Source organism: Nerophis lumbriciformis, linkage group LG09 (assembly GCF_033978685.3).
Source record: "Nerophis lumbriciformis linkage group LG09, RoL_Nlum_v2.1, whole genome shotgun sequence".
NCBI classification, from domain to species: Eukaryota; Metazoa; Chordata; class Actinopteri; order Syngnathiformes; family Syngnathidae; genus Nerophis; species Nerophis lumbriciformis.
The window spans coordinates 17,199,745-17,216,591 of NC_084556.2; the positions used below are offsets into that span (position 1 = coordinate 17,199,745).

At 41.8% G+C, this 16,847-nt stretch overlaps 1 protein-coding gene across 4 annotated transcripts in view; it reads right to left on the reverse strand.

Annotated features, from left to right (window-relative positions):
• Positions 1–400: 400 nt before the first annotated feature.
• LOC133607633 (pecanex-like protein 3) overlaps positions 401–16,847 on the reverse strand; it is a 40,836-nt gene continuing 24,389 nt past the window's right edge. For 3 of the 4 annotated variants that reach the window (XM_061962454.2, XM_061962456.2, XM_061962453.2), the window contains 18 exons: positions 15,339–15,444; positions 15,169–15,261; positions 14,930–15,080; positions 12,108–12,252; positions 11,770–11,947; positions 11,576–11,684; positions 11,361–11,490; positions 11,219–11,277; positions 10,155–10,370; positions 9,494–9,747; positions 8,004–8,234; positions 7,827–7,930; positions 6,051–6,198; positions 5,743–5,973; positions 5,402–5,676; positions 5,168–5,337; positions 3,430–3,866; positions 401–3,357 (listed from right to left, as the gene is read on the reverse strand). In XM_061962454.2, the coding sequence (XP_061818438.1) occupies positions 3,205–3,357; positions 3,430–3,866; positions 5,168–5,337; positions 5,402–5,676; positions 5,743–5,973; positions 6,051–6,198; positions 7,827–7,930; positions 8,004–8,234; positions 9,494–9,747; positions 10,155–10,370; positions 11,219–11,277; positions 11,361–11,490; positions 11,576–11,684; positions 11,770–11,947; positions 12,108–12,252; positions 14,930–15,080; positions 15,169–15,261; positions 15,339–15,444 (3,190 nt within the window). In that variant the 3' untranslated portion in view covers positions 401–3,204. The remainder of the gene's footprint in view (positions 3,358–3,429; positions 3,867–5,167; positions 5,338–5,401; positions 5,677–5,742; positions 5,974–6,050; positions 6,199–7,826; positions 7,931–8,003; positions 8,235–9,493; positions 9,748–10,154; positions 10,371–11,218; positions 11,278–11,360; positions 11,491–11,575; positions 11,685–11,769; positions 11,948–12,107; positions 12,253–14,929; positions 15,081–15,168; positions 15,262–15,338; positions 15,445–16,847) is intronic. The other variant, XM_061962455.2, reaches the window with a different exon arrangement.

Consider the following 16,847-nt stretch of genomic DNA (forward strand, 5'->3'; position numbering starts at 1 on the left):
CTGAAAAAAACCCCATTTAAATCATATTTTTATGAGAGTAAAGTATAAATTAAATAAATTGCTTGACCTAAATACTCAAATTTTATGACAATGAAGTCAGTGTTAAAACTAATCTTTTGAGAAAAAAAAAATCACAAACTTGTTTTTTAGAACAAAAAAAGAAAGTAATCTGTTTTTTAAGACTACATATTAAAATCAGACAAACAAAGTATACATTTTAGGAGTAAAAAGCAACTATATATCTTTTTATAACCAAGTCATTAAGTTGTTTTTTATTACATTCACATTCCTTTTGGCTGGGTGTATATTTAAAAAAAACCTGATTATTGCTTGATTTAATTGCAGTTTTCCCGGTGTTAGTGGCTGAAAATGTTTAGAAGAAAAAATGAATTCAATCCAGTTTGCAAACAAGGACACAAAAACCTTTAATTTAAATAGGAGGGAAAAATCACTTAAAAAACTGTACAGAACATTGACTTAAATAAAAGAAACCATTTCCAGAAGAACTCAAATAAAAGCAGATGTCTTGGTGCAAAAAAAAAAGAAAAAGAAATCTTCCCACCGCACATTTCAAATGTGAAGCTTTTCTCCAGTAACTCACCTCAAACGGACCCTCTGACTTAGTGCCTTAAACGGAAAACAACCCAGGACTTCCAATCATAATAAAATAGATTTATTTTTTTTGAAATATATATTTATATATGACACATGCTGTACATCATTGCAGAGATGATCAAATCCCTTTTTGAAGCTGATATTTAAACCGACGCTCTGACTTGTGCTTTGCTTTTTGCAAGCACACACAAAAAAAGAACATTTTACTGGCGACGAAGGTCAGGAGGGTAACTTGGAACTGAAGAGGGAGAATGAGGGCTGCCAGTGTTTAGACACATTTAAGCCGAGATCAACATTTTGACTACTTTGGGATTTTTCTGTGATTCTTACAGGAGACTGTGGGCCGCCAAAGTTCTGCGATTTAGGATTTCAGTGGCTCTGATGGCAGGAGACGACTTGGGACTTTAGCAGTAAAATGTGGGTTACCAGCAACAACAAATCTACTTGCTGCAATTTAAGAGACATTTAGCAGGAGAATGCGGGCTGCAAACATTGAAGCTATGTGGGCTATCAATCAGCTATTTGGGATTTTGGAAACAAAATACAGTTCCTTGATAGTCCAGCTACTTTGGATTTTAGAGCGAGTATGCGAGCGGTCGAAGTTCTGTCTATTTGGGATTTTAGCAGGAGAATATGGGCAGCCAACATTGAACTATTTGGGATATTAACATGAAAATTTGGCTCTCAAATGTTCCATCTTTTTGGTACTTCAAAATGGAGAATAAGGGCCCAACATGGTTTCAGCAACCTGGGATTTAAGAGAGGTTTTAGCTGGAGAATGTGGGCAGCCAATGTTTAACTACTTGGCATTTTAGTAGGAGATTACAGACATTCTACTTTGTGTTTTATAGGGATTTCTGAAGAAGAATGTGGGCCATCAAAATTACACTAACAACACATTTTAGAGGAATTTTAATTGGAGTTTAGACTATTTTGGATTTTGGGAGAATATGTGTTCTATATTCCAGAGATTGTTAACAGGAGAATACGGCCCTTGCCCCGTTCCAGCTACTTGGGATTCTAGCAGGAGACTCTGGACACTCAATGTTTGAGCTACTTGGGATTCCTGTGGGAGAATGCGGGCCTTCGACATTCCGCCTACTACAAATTTGACTGGAATTTTAGTGGAAGTTTGGACTATTTGGGTTTTTAGGAGAATATGGGCTGTAACGTTCCAACTTCCAGAAAATATTAACTGAAGAATAGGGGCCCTGCACCATTCCAGCTACTTGGGATTCTAGTAAGAGACTGTGGACAATTTGGGAGAATATGGGCCTCTTACAAATTTGACAGGGATTTTAGCGTAAATTTGGACTATTTGGGATTTTACAACAATATGGGCCTTAATGTACTAATTCATGAACAATTTTAAACGGGAGAATACGGGCCCTGCTCTTACTTGGGATTCCTGTGGGAGACTGTGGGCCTTCAAATTTACCTTTTAGTGGAAGTTCTGACTATTTCAGATTTTAGCAGTACAAAAGACACCTTTAGAGATAACTTGCTTTAAATTGTGCAACAAAAGAGAAGCTTTCAAAGAGATTTTTTTTTTTTTGGATTGCTAATCATGTGATGGGCGGGGCTTATTAAAAGCCTAATTGGTGTGCTGCTGTGACATCTGCAACCAAAACAAGGATGTGGGAAGCAAAGCAAGCAACTTAAGGTGACTTCTCACAGTACTTCCAGTTACGCACGCACACACGGTGAGATGATGCAACAGGAACAAACTGAAAGTATCATCTTACACACTAAATAAATCCCAATAAGACCAAAGTCCTCCAATAAATATTCCACTTTCTTTTCCAGTTTTCCAACTAAAACGCTGGATTAAAGTAGTAGTAGTAGAGTAGTAGTACTAATACAAGTCACTTTGTCTGCGAGTTAGTATGGGGGCAGGGTCGCAGCAGTGAGCAGAAAGTAGCCCCTCCCCTTCCCACGTGTTTGGATGTCTCTGATTGGTTTATAAAGTTAAAAAAAAAGAAAAAAAAAGGCTTCACTCCCGATTAGTCGCAGAGCGACCAAGCTGCGTCCAAAGATGGTAAACAAGCAGCGTGTGGCGGCTGGCGAGGAAGTGTTGCCGCCATGACAGTTGGGTGACCAACTTTCACTTTCTTGGCGTTTTGAAAGTGGAGGGCGAGCGACTGAGTGGAGAGAGAGAGAGTGAACAAGGCTTCTTATGGAGCTCATCTTTTTATCTTCCAGTTGAGACGAGTCAACAATCCTCCAGCAAAATGGCAACAAAAAAGATCCCTTACGATTGCACTGGCCTTCCTGGCCTGTAAGCGCACACGCACACGCACACACACACACACACACACACACACACACACACACACACACACACACACACACACACACACACACACACACACACACACACACACACACACACACACACACACACACACACACACACAGACGTGCAACGTGCTCTCAGGCTGGGAGAAAAAAAAAAAAAAGTGTTGTTTTGTTTACGTGGGCTGATTAAAAAAAAAACCTGTCGGATTCTAAGATGGAGAGAATGAGTCGTGAAGGGGGCGCCGTCCAGTGTGTGGGAGGGGGCTGAGGCAGGGGAGGGCGTGTCCATCATCAGCGCAGGTGCTCAAGTAAAGGCAGCTCTGTGGATTGGTCAGGCGGGGCGACGGCGTCTCCTGCGCTCAGCAGGCAGGAATCCGCCGCCCGAGTCGCTCCGAGTGGATCTTGTGTGGGACTGGCGTCCTGTGGGGGGTCGGGCGGGGGCAGCTGTGAAAAGAAGACAAGTAAATATGAAGCAAAAGGACAGAATGGTTGCGGCTCCAGAAGTGGGCGTGTCACCTGCGTGCGAATGGTGTGGACGCTTCCCGCGTCGCCCTCGGCTGCCGCCGGCCCGTTGAAGCCCTTCCTGCCGGAAAAACTCCACTTCCCGAAATGGCTCTCCAGGTGGAGAACGTTGCCCTGGGCGAGACCAGCCCGCTGGCCCGCTCTGTGGCCCGAGTTCTCCAGGAAACTGGCGGCGCAAAAACGTTCGGGCACCGGCAGGGGGGGCGGAGCCACTGAGCCGCTGAAGGAGAGCAGGGAGTGCGACAGTTGTTGACCCAGCAGGCCTTGGATGGAAGATGGACGCTGGTGGGTGGGGTGGTGGTGGTGGTGGTGGTGGTGGGAGGACAGCAACCCCGCCTCCATCCTGCCCTCTGATTGGCTGAGCAGGGCCAGTGGGAGTGGTTGGGGATGGTGAGGCCAGTTCTGGCTTGGACCGACTGGGTTGTCTGTACCTGGGGGACAAAATACTCAACTAAACAGCAGTTGCTTGACAAGCGCTTCATAATTAACAATCATTTTAATTACAAATTAATTGTTTTATGTTTCATATGTGTGTTCGTCATTTGCCATTTTACTGTACTACATACAAAATAAAAACACAGAATACCAATTTTCCTGTTTTACTTAAAAAACCAACATCAACCTTTACATTTAATTACTAATTGTAATAATTTAGAGACATTTTTAAAAAGACTTAATTAATTGAATAATATTTTATTTTAATTTGATCCTGTTTGATTTATTGTCTTCATAAGTAGAGAAAAAAAAAAACACTGATTGCCCCCATATTGTAAATACATATATCACTTATGATAACTGCATTGTATTACATTGTACATAATTGCAATCAATCAATCAATGTTTATTTATATAGCCCTAAATCACAAGTGTCTCAAAGGGCTGCACAAGCCACAACGACATCCGCGGTACAGGGCCCACTTAAGGGCAAGGAAAAACTCACAACCCCAATGGGACGTCGATGTGAATGACTATGAGAAACCTTGGAGAGGACCGCATATGTGGGTGACCCCCCCCTCTAGGGGAGACCGGATGCAATGGACGTCGAGTGGGTCTGACATAATATTGTGAAAGTCCAGTCCATAGTGGATCTGACATAATAGTGAGTGAGATCGTATGTTTACAATTCTGTTTTGTCACTTCACACACCCAATGTTTCTACAATTCGTTTGTAAAACAAATTATTTGTACAAAATCACGCAGGGTCATCTATTAAATTAGTTTGAAAAAACTTTGGATATATATTCTGTTTTGATTAATCGTTTAATGAGTGTATATAATAGAAATTATACAATTCCCACCGCATGGAGTGCCCGGAACTTGAAATACAGTAGGGAAAGAATTCATATGACCCCATTCCTAGGTGGTCCTTTGCAGTCTGCTGAAAATAATGGAAAGTGCCACTCTTCATAGCAACTGACGCTGTGCTCAAAGTTGTAATTGCCACAAAACAGACTACTGCCATCTGGTGGCTAAAGTGGACAGTGCAGCCCTCCAATTCGTCACGTTTCCTGTGTCAGGTAAACTGTGACAAATGGGGCCGAATGAATCCCCTTCTTACTGTACGTTGACATAGTTTCTGCATGACCATTGTAAGAGCGCTGGTGTGTGTGTTTTTTAATTTTAGTCATTTAAAAAAAAAATGATGCACATATGTTAAGAGTGCCATTTAATGATGATGATGTACATTTCTCAGAAAAAAGAATGCCAGGCATTCATTCGAGGGCGATCTTACCCAAGGAGGGTTGCAGCGTGGTGATGTGTGGCGGAGGAAGGCTGGAGGCTGGCGTGCTCTGTGTGGTGTGGATGGCGGCGTTGGTATTTATGGATGTCGAGCCGCCGCCGCAGTCCGAGTCTTCGATGTTTCCTCCGCTGTTGCAACCGGCGCCGCATCCTTTCTGCATCCTGCAGAGAAACACAACTGTCACACTTGCGAGCCCCAGTTTAGTCGCGGTTGAAGACTTTGCACCTGTCCCAGCTGCTGATGAGCCAGTTGTAGATGTTGTGTGGGCTCACAGGCCCGCCCCACACGGAGCGCAGCTGAATGTGAGCGCCTGCGTAAGACGTCGTCAGGGGGGAGACGTAGATGGGGTATCCGATGGGCTGGTCGCACGACGAGTTGATCATATTCCTCAGGGCCTGCTTGGCGTTCTGAATGCTGCCGCGCTCTGGGTTACGGTTACGCAGGAAGACCAGCTCCTGCTGTTGGCCCGCCCACAGCCCACGCACGCACTCTCTGTTCACCTGTCGGGGGCGGGCACATGTGGTGACAAAGCCTTAGACGACAAAAGACCAAGCAGGCGGGGTTACCTTGATGACCCGGAAGCTGAGGAACCTCTTGTTCAACATGATGATCTTGTACTCGTCGCTGCCGTCGTCCATGATGTGCCGCAGCGCCAGCAGCGAGGGCATGTTCGCCAGGATGGCGCTGCGCCAAACCGGGTCGCCCTCGTGCGATATCAACATCTTCTCCTCGTTGGCGGTGATGGCGTCATACAGCACCGCGGGGTCCTCATACTCATCCGGGGATGTGAAGTGGTCCTGGAAGGGGCGTGATAGGCGGGACATTATTGTCACCCACTTGTGAAGAAGCTTCCTGCTGGCCAGAGGAGACGTACCTGATGCAATTTGAGGGACATCCGCACTCCGGGCGCCACCACTCGATTCAACAGATCCATATCTGCAAAGACCCACTCGTCGCGAGGAGACGTGATCCGAAAGTCTCCCTTGAAGAGTGCGTGGAGGCCGTAGAGGAACGGCTCCAAGCTGAGCCAAACAAAATAAGTGATGACAAAGTTTTGCACACGTGAAGCATAAAGCAGGGGTTCTTAACCTTTTTGACCTTGGGGCCCAACTTTCCCACTTAAATATAATCACACACAAATACATTGACATACAAATATGTTGTGCTAAAATAAATATAATTAATAATAAATATGTTTCTTAACTAAACCGTCAATAAAAGTTTAAAAGCAAATGAAAATACAGCTTCACAACTTTAGTCATACATTTTGCGCTTAAGAAACTTCTCTATGACTTTAGCTCCAGACTTCTTCTGTTTGTTTGAGTCGTGTATAAAGAGAGTATAGTATTGCCAACTTGATTGCAGGTGATCTCCCTGATTGGTCAAAAAGCACTCACGAGACTACAGAGCGCAATGCAATAAGTGCTACCAACTTTGAGCTAATGCTATGTGTTTGCGGCGCTTAGTCGCTAATTTTTTTCGAAGTGTAAAAATGCCCTGTTGTGCAATGTGGCTGCTCCACCTGTGAAAAATTGTGAAAAGATTTTACGCCCCTTTCCCCACAACCTGCAAAGAAGACAAGTATGGGAAGTGAAGGTTCGCCATCAACACTGAAGAGCCACCGATTACAGCATCTTGTACGAGGTAAACACACGACATAAAGTCTGTGTTTTGTTCAAAAGAGAACACACAGAAGCTAAGATAAATAATAACAGAAGAAATTAATACATTTAAGAGATGGTTTGACAAAAACAGACTCTTTCAATGTCAATAAAACTAAAATAATGCAATTGGGTAACAGCAGAAGGGAAAATCAAACACAAACACAAATAGACAGACATTGAATGAATAAAAGAAACCGGATTTTGGGTATAATAGTAGATGAGAAAATGAACCGGAAATCTCATAAAGTATACAACATAAAGTCAACAATAAATAAAGCAAAATATGTTCTAGAATAAAAATCACTCCATATTGTCTACTGCTTGCCAGTGTTGCCATATCCGAGTTATTGTGCAAAAATATGGGGAATTAAGTAAAAATGTACACTTCATTCACTTAACATGTTACAGAAAAGAAAGATCTGTCAGAATAATACACAATGAGTCACACATAGTGATTACAAATACATGGGGGCAGCCACCACAGTTGTCGTACTTCACATAAAAGTCATCATTTCTCCATGATTGTTGGTCCAAAGATAATGAAAAGTTTACCAAAATTAAAAAAATATATTCAAAATTGGTATATATTTTTTCACGTGTATTGCACCGTCGGGTGCGTGCTAGAGTGCCTGCTGCTCACAAAACACTACAGGAATGTGGCAACAGAGTGCGTCAAATACGGCCACAAAATTATACTTTCATGAAATAAAAGCATGTTTTATCAGAACTATATATTGACGTATTATTTAGGTTTATTTCGTCAGAAAAACTAACGTCAAAATGACAGCAGTCATAGCATAGCGCCTGTTTAGTTGGCCATGCTCTCTTTTTACACGGCTCTGGTTTGACATTGTCATTACTGCCACAAGTGGTGGAAAAGTGTGTTACAACTGAGTGGTCCATACGGGCCACAGCTGTGAAACACATTTTTTTGGCGGCCCTGAGGTTAAGAAACACTGAAATAAAGTATGAGTGGGTGGTCTCACCTTGCAGACATGCTGTGGGAGGCAGTGCCCAGCGCTCTTCTTCCCAGAATGCACAGCCCAAAACACAAACTGACTAACGGAGAATCTCTTTCACTTGGCACATGCTGCGAGGCACAGGAAGTAGCGCTTTAAGTGAAGCATGACGTGGTTGAGTAGTACACATGTTGTGTGTCGTACCGCTTGACGCCTGCTGTTGCAATACTGGATCCAGTCCAAGTACACCATGCAGAAGGAGGAGGGCGTGATGCCAGAGGCTCTGTGGTCGTAGTCCTCGTCTATGTTCAGATTGAAGGTGGGGTCGCTGTCCACGTAATTGGGCCCGAGACACAGTCGCAGAGCATCCTGAATGGTCTCATTAGCCAACCACTCCTCCAGCTTGGGTGACCGGCTCACATAGTAAATTATGCTCTATTCAACAAAGCAAAAACATGTTTGTGTCATTTTGTTGAGGTTATGTTGCCTGGTAAATATTATATTGGAATTTTATGACTTGAACTTATATTGGCTCTTGTACTTGGTAGCGCTACAGTAGATATTTGTACACAGTATATCCCTGTTGTCCTTGAGCAAGACACTTCACCCTTGCTCCTGATGGGTCGTGGTTCGCGCCTTGCATGGCAGTTTCCGCTATCAGTGTGTGAATGTGTATGTGTGAATGTGGAAATAGTGTCAAAGCGCTTTGAGTACCTTGAAGGTAGAAAAGCACTGTACAAGTATAACCCATTTACCCTTTTGTTTACATTCAGGAGTGCAAGCTTGCGATTTTTTCGGGCACCCTTAGTAAGTGTCCTCAACTGAACAATACTGCAGTCTAAAACATGACATTTGTCAATATAAACAAGTATCAATTAATTATAGTTACATATTACTTACAGATACAAAGTCTCCAAGGCAGAAGTATTATTAAGCATCCAGTAAGAAATGTGTCTGCATCATTCAACTTACTGCGTCACAAGCTTAATTTAATAAATTGTGACCACTAGGTGCTGCCAAAAACAATTACCACTTTACTTCAACTTAAAGACAGCATTAGTCCAAATGGTTAATAATGAATAGCGTTTTTCATAACTACCATTTTTCCCTGTTTGATACATTTCACTTGATCCTGCTTTTTCTAACGTTCCGCACTACTACAAAAAAAGTATGCATGATTTATGCTGATATCGTATTGGCCAATGCTGAATGCACCAATGTCGGTATAGAAGTGCAAGTGAAAACCTATGAAGACACTCCGAATTGACATACATTTCTCAACAAAAATCAGCAGGCTAGTATGATTTTATTTGGTTAAAGTTGGCTTGTTTATACAACACAACGAGGTTTAGCTCTGAGACGCTAAACAAATGTGTTATGAATAGCTTAGAAACTGAAAGAAGGGTGGGAACAAATAAACTCTGCTTCTTCCTATCCCTTTTCGGACATGTTGGATTGTGAAACTGTAAATATGTGATTTACTATATTGTACCTGTAGTGTATGCATGTTTGAAAGGAACTGAACTAAACCAACTGTTGCCTTCTCTTTCCGCACTTCCTTTAGTCAAACAAGCTGGTAATGTTCAATCATTTGGCTTTCTTTATGACTTTTAGAATTAATCAAAAGTCGATTATACATTATCCCAGTGATTCGTACATAAAATGAAAGAAAAGAGCATAAGTGGGCGTCTCACCTTGACGTAGTACGTGATAAGGATCTTGCGGAGGTCAAACACTTGCAACATGGAGGCGGCGTTGTTGTCACTGATGCTGTAACCCTCCAGCACGTACTTGGTGGCCGCCACCTCCCAGGCGAGCCAGCGTTGTCCGAAGGCGGCGTTGAAGGACAGCATGTGAGGCAAGTGGCCGGGCTCGCAGCAGCAGCATCCCTCATCTTCCTCCACGCCCTCTGTGATGGCTTCTACCTCCCTCTGCTGACAGTAGGTTCCTGTGGGCAGCAGAGCACTTTATCATAACAAGTCATATTTTCTTACATGGATGATAGGAACAAAATATTAGAAACACCTTGGTACCATTCAAATTAATTCTAAAATAATATATTTGATAGTAATAAATTAAAATTTCCTATTTCATTTTAATAAACCCATGTCATCAAACTGGCCTCTTTACAGAATAAGCTGATGCTCATGTCAGCTCATTAATAACTGACATAACATGACCTGGTTTCTGTAAATAGCTTCTTTGGAGTGAGAACACTTCATAAATACAAGCGACAACATTGCTGCTTGGCAGAGATTCAACTGGGTTGATCCCTGCGAGAGCTTCAGGCCAAATCATTTATTTTTACACTCCTCCAGTAACTTTCTCAGCTACTCCTTCACATGGCAAACACACCTCTGAATTCCAGACCCCTAAGCTGGAAGGTGACCAGGCCGTTGCCGATCTCGATGATGTGCACCAGAGCGTTGAGGTAGTCGGAGGCGAGGATGAAGCAGTCTCCGGTGTTGTAGTTGCCCCATCGGCCGAGCAGCAGGTCTCCGCAAAGGCTGTGCTGCAGAGAGCGCGTCAGGTGCTCGTAGAAAATGGAGTTCAGGTTGTTGTCGTCAGCACCTTGGAGGAAAGGAAGGTACCATGGCAATGGTTACACATACATGCACTAGGTAGCCATGTAAATACAGTAGAACCTTGATTTACAAACTCCTCATTGTATTAAGTTTTTGATTCGCAAACCACAAACCGAATGAAAATATACTTTGGTGAATGAACCTTGTCTCAGTGTACGAACCTTTCAACCCACTCATTCTGTGCCCAGCTGCACAGCCTAATCATTGTAGCGACCTGGCTGTTAAAGTTAAGGAGTTTTGTGATTTCAAACTGGGTGTGTGTGCGTGTGTGTTGGCAGGGCAGCTGCAAAAGAGGACAGTTCAGCTACAAAAGAGGACAGTTCAGCTAGTTGTTGTTTATGCTTTGTTTTTAAATAGAAAGTTGATCTATCACTTCCTTGTTATGTATGTTTGATATACAGTACTGTATAGTACTTTATAATGTGCTTAAAGTGTACAAACCTTTACTAAAATATGGACTGTTGTAGAGGTTGGAACACAATATTTATTTTTATATTGGGGAAATGTGTTTCAATATAAATTTGTTTCTACTTACGAACCTTGTTTAAGAAACAAATGTAAATTGCGGTAGGGAAGGGAGGGAAGGGGGGGATTAATAATTTTGCAATGCAGTCTTCTGAAAATGATGGAAAGTGCCACTCTACATAGCAACTGACGCTGTGCTCAAAGTTGAAATTGCCACAAAACACATTTTAAGATAGTCAACACTACTGCCATCTGGCAGCTAAAGTGGATAGTGCACTCCCCAACTTCGTCACGTTTCATGTGTCAGGTAAACTGTGACAAAAGGGGCCATATTGTACATACAAGATGGCGGTAAATAAAAAAGCATACCTGGGTTACGGTCAAGTTGAGTGGCAAGTCTGGTGTTGGAGTGGTCCACTCGCTTGGTGCTGTTAACAATCAAGACTAGCATTAGCACTACTTGTGTGGAGTTTTGCAGTGTATTATCGCTGCACATTTATAAACAACCTACTTGTAGTCCCGCTCCCAGAACTTAACAGGTCGGGTGTATGAGGTAACAAACACAGCGCTACCTAGGACGGGGTTGAGAGGGGTGGAAAATATGGCAGAAAAGATGGCCTGCACAAACAGCACGGCAGAGTCTGTAGACAAATGGAGTTAAGGGCATGTCATGATTGATACAACAACACAGTCGCTGAGGTGTGTAACAGAATCGTTAAAGGATACGTGGCACAGCAAAGGGCTGAGCGAAGGCGTGGAAAGCCGAGCCCCATGTGATCTGCCAAGGAGCGATGTACGTCAAAACGAAGCGTAACTTATATAGCAGGTCCCACATCTGAGAAGTGAAAATAAGCAACATGATCACCGCACTACTCATAGCAATACAATGTTGTGATATGACCGACGGCGTGCGCCCTGACCTTGCTGAAAAGAATGGACATAAAGTAGTAGTCAATTAAAAAGGTCTCTGAAAAGTGTGGGTAGTCGAAGTGGAAAAAAAGGGTGGTGAAGCACAGCGTGACGTACTGCTGCGACGGGGCACAGAAGGACGACCGCAGCAACTTCATGCCAGCCACTGAGATGAAGAACGCCCGGCTGCTGGAGGGGTCAAGAGGGACATGATTAGACATGCTCTGAAACTCACTTCATGGGGTATAACCCAATACTTTGACCCTTTCATAGCGAAATGAACACTACTAAATGAACCTGCCCTACACAGAGATAACCACACCCTCTGCAGAACCTTGTTGCGACTTACTAGATGTCCAGCTCTTTATGGTCCTGGCCCACAGCCCGTGCTTCCGTGGTGAGGGAGTTGAGCACGACGGCAGGGTAGATGAAGTACTTCTCCACACACTGAAGCCACGCATACAGCTTCTCAAACCACATCAACTGTGCAGCATCTGGCGACAAATAAAAGTAATATGTCAAAAAAAACTAGGCCTGTGCCCATCGATCGGCCACCATCAGTATCGGTCCATTTTCGATTACTGCCTCTCAATGCCGATCGCAAACGCAGATCCCCTCTGGCTATAATGTATTTATTTTTAGTCCCCCGGCTGACAAGCAAGCAGCTAATTGTAGATCTCCATAAACAGTGTGGAGCCGCAACGCTAAGATAATAATCACCGCAATTACAGAAAATAAACGGCATTATTTAGTATGTTAAGTATCTTTATCAAGTACCAAGTATTAAGTATTATCGCTGGAGCCTAAGCATGTTACAAACCGAGAGCCAGCAAGAGCAAGCATGCTAACAGCTAGCTAGAAACAACAGAAGAAACACTAAGTACTTAGTCAACTTTAGCAAGTGTAGATGGAAGCGTGTTACAGCAGAAAGTAAGCAGAGAATAGCAAGAAATGAACAAGTAGATTAATAAGAGTAGAAAGATGATAATATAACAACTGTTTGCGTGTCAGCATTGTCACAACCAGATGTACATAACACGAAAGAGGAGGGCGGATTGATCCATAAATCATACTTGCCAACCTTGAGACCTCCGAATTTGGGAGATGGGGGAGGGGGCGAAGGCGGATTTGAGGTGGGCGGGGTTTGGTAGTAGCGGGGGTGTATATTGTAGCGTCCTGGAAGAGTTAGTGCTGCAAGGTGTTGTGGGTATTTGTTCTGTTGTGTTTATGTCGTGTTACGGTGCGGATGTTCTCCCAAAATGTGTTTGTCATTCTTGTTTGGTGTGGGTTCACAGTGTGGCGCATATTTGTAACAGTGGTAAAGTTGTTTAAACGGCCACGCTCAGTGTGACCTGTATGGCTGTTGATCAAGTATGCCTTGCTTTCACTTGTGTGTGTTAAGGCCGCATATATCATGTGACTATACCGGCACGCTGTTTGTATGGAGGAAAAGCGGACGTGACGACAAGTTGTAGAGGACATTAAAGACAGTGCCTTTAAGGCATGCCCCCAAAATTGTTAACCAGGTGAAAATTGGGAGAAATTCGGGAGAGTGGTTGCCCCGGGAGATTTTCGGGAGGGGCACTGAAATTCGGGAGTCTCCCGGGAAAATCGGGAGGGTTGGTAAGTATGCCATAAATTGGTAGTGTCAACACCAAGGGTAATATCAGCATTTGATCAATATGAGAGCGATTAAATCGATAAAAAAAAATTTCTACCAAAATAATTTTTTGTTAATGTTTACAAATTCAGATAATTCCCTGAAGGAGTTAGAGACCAAAAAACAAATTATTTAAATGAGTAATAGATAGTAGTTTTTACTTTTGTTTAGTTATTGTGCACGATTGACTTTGATTTGCTTACACAATTGTATGTAAAAAAAGAGAATAAAAAAACTAGTTTAAATATCGGGTTGATATTTTTAAAAAGGGACCTATTACGCAAAACCAACTTTTCTTACCTATTGGTACCTGTGTTTGTGTATTTGGGATCTTCATAAGTCCCCAAAATTTGAAATCAAACCATGGAGACAAGGTGGAAATATTTATAAAACAATCTTGCCATCCTTCATACTTTCTCCAAACAAGCCGATTGGAATTTGCCCCAATTGTGACGTTTTTCCCCAATTGTAATGTCAGCAAGTATCACCATATATAGTAAAGTTTTACCCAAAGACCTTTGCGAGTCCGCCGTTGTAGTCCGACAACATGCTTTTTCTTTTTCTCTTTCTTCTTTTTCTGGGGCAGACTGGCTCGTACATGCACATGCATATTTTGATGTTGCCATTTCTAATACAAACTTACGTAGAATTCGAATTTATATCTGTCAGTGGACTTTATATAGAAGCGCTAAAAACTACAACATGGACAACAAGCAGAAGACGCAGTCGAAGTGGAGCCACGTAAATAGGACCGCTCACAAAACAGCGCTTCCTTAAGAGATGGTCAAAAAGCGGCTTCAAAATGGTCTGTAAAACAAAATCTATGGAAAATGTTGACCAAAGAACCACCATTACATGTTGTGTGGACCACAACAAAAGTGTTATATAATATTATCCCTATAAACTGTCAATAGCGCTCACCATAAATACATTGAAAAAATAAAAAAGTTAATACAAGTGATCGGTATCAGCTGATTTCACGCATGATGGATCGTTACCCGAAAGGGGAGCATTAATCCTTGATCAGAAAATCCTTAAATAAACAACCAGTCATAATTGCTATTGTTCATAAGTAATTATGAATAACAACAAAAGTAACTAATGACAATTAATACACCTGTACAATCTAATGCCATTACAAAAGCTGTATCAAAATAAATTAGAAACATATTCCAGTGTAATGCAGTGCAGCACAGCAAAGATAATACATTTTTGTTAAATAAACAGTGTGAAGCTGTTTCAAAAGTACAGATTTAAACTGATCCCACATAGTAAGCTCTGACATAGCTGCTGAAAATGTGAAGCTATAAAAAATAGATGATCACAATGTGGAATTCAAAATCCCTTAAAGATGATGGAGGTTAAATGCATTTCTCAGCACCACTTCAACTTGAGACCTTGCTGGTTTTCATTTAATCCACTATGATGCTCACAGGGAGAAGTTGATAAAGCTCCTTATATTTTACAGTGACTTGAAAGCGAGCGGAAGAAGAGAGCAATGAGACACTCACCTCGGACCTCAAACTGACTGTACTCTTTGGACCGGAGAACAGGGTGAGCCAGGCAGAACCAAGGCAGCTGTTTGCGGAGCTGAGGCAGGAGATAGTGGGTAATGAAGCCAACAACTCCCGCTAGGATGTACAAGACAAAGCTGAGAGCAGGCTGCGGGGCGAGAGCACAAAAGAAGAATAAGTGAGCCTTTGCAACAAAATGTCTTGGGGGGAAAAAGTGTCTAAAAACTTGTACTAACTTGTAGTGCAATGAAAACTGTGCTGGCACTGATGGCGAAGGTGATTACGGCCATGAGGGGACACATGACAAGGTCAGAATGAAGAATCTCTTTCTACAGTTGAGAAGGAAAAGGGTTTTAAGATGATGTTCAAATATTTCAAATAGCAAATGTGTCAGTTTTGTTCATACCATTGAGTCACGCAGCTTCTCTGGCAAAGGGTCCTTGATCTCCACAGGGGGTTCTTCTGGTGAACGGTTCTCCAACTCGGGGAATAATTTGGATCGCACCAATGACCTGAAAAAGAGAATATAAACTCAGATGTCAGACAGCGTCAAATATGTAAAGGTTTGGTTAGTTAATTAATCACAATTAACCCATCATTATCTGGAGTTAGATAGATAGATAGTACTTTATTGATTCCTTCAGGAAAATTAAAACTTAAAACTAATTCATTTTTTAATACAATTAAAAAAGTTAGTATGATTTAACATAACATGTTATCAACGAGCCGGCGTGTACACATCCCTTTCCGTGTTTGCTGCACTTCTGAAGTACAGAAATATATATGTAAACGTATAAAAGCAGGCTTTGCTACACATCTTAAAATAAAGGACATAGCTAGACATGGGCTGATAACAAATTTGGCTGGACGATATACTTAAAACATTTGTATGCATGTACAACACTTAAAAACTTTAGTATATCAGTACCGGGTATGTGGAAATAAATTATGGAATGGAAAACTGTTCAAACTCAAAGTGTTTGCAAAGTACAAAGAAGAAGAACCATGATAAACATTTTGAACTTATCGATAATTTCATTCACCTCACTATATGAAATACAACTTACTTGACACTTTTTTTATTTAAATTGTATTATTTATGCAGTATATTGTGAACAAATAAAAAACAGGAAGTGAACAAAAGTGTTAGCAATTGCTATGTAATGAAAAATGGGTAGAATTAAAAAAGCTCTGCTTCTTTCTACTCCTTTTCGAACATGTTAAAAAGAGAAACTGGAAATTGTGATGTATCATGTTGTAATTGTAGGCATGTTCGAAATAAACTCGGACCATAAACCATATATTGGCCAACAAATTATTGCCGATAAACAATAGCATTGTCAGTATTATTCTAAGATAAATTTAAGCAGCAATCATAATCTATAATAATAATAATGCAAGTAACCCTTTCAAACGCGATACACTTTTATTTTTCATTAGTAATAGTTATCATCGTAATTGAAAAGGTCAAAACATTTTGATTATCTGAAATAAGTAAACATAAATAAAATTGACTCTAAATCTCTATGAGCAAAAATTGCAATTAAATATTGAACATTTGAGGTACAATTATTTTCTGTCCGCCACCGTAAATTCGGGATACTGGCTCGTCCGTCCGTGTTAATGGACTCATCTTGCTCATTCAATTTGAAGCCAAAATATTTCCACAACAGGACATTTTCTTTACAATCATCTTTTTCTTCCCAGTTTTTGTAACCTTGCGGTGCTTTTCACTGTGTGTGTAAGCTAGCAGTCCCGCCTCCACTCACAAAGACAAAGATTGTGAAAGAATGACAAGAGGATTCTCTCTGCTCATTTAATTCTGCTATTGAACAAAGGGGCTCAGGTGCCGAGAGCGACAAAAAGACTGAAACCTCTTGCAACCTGTCTGGACGCAAGAGACGGAAAAAATCCC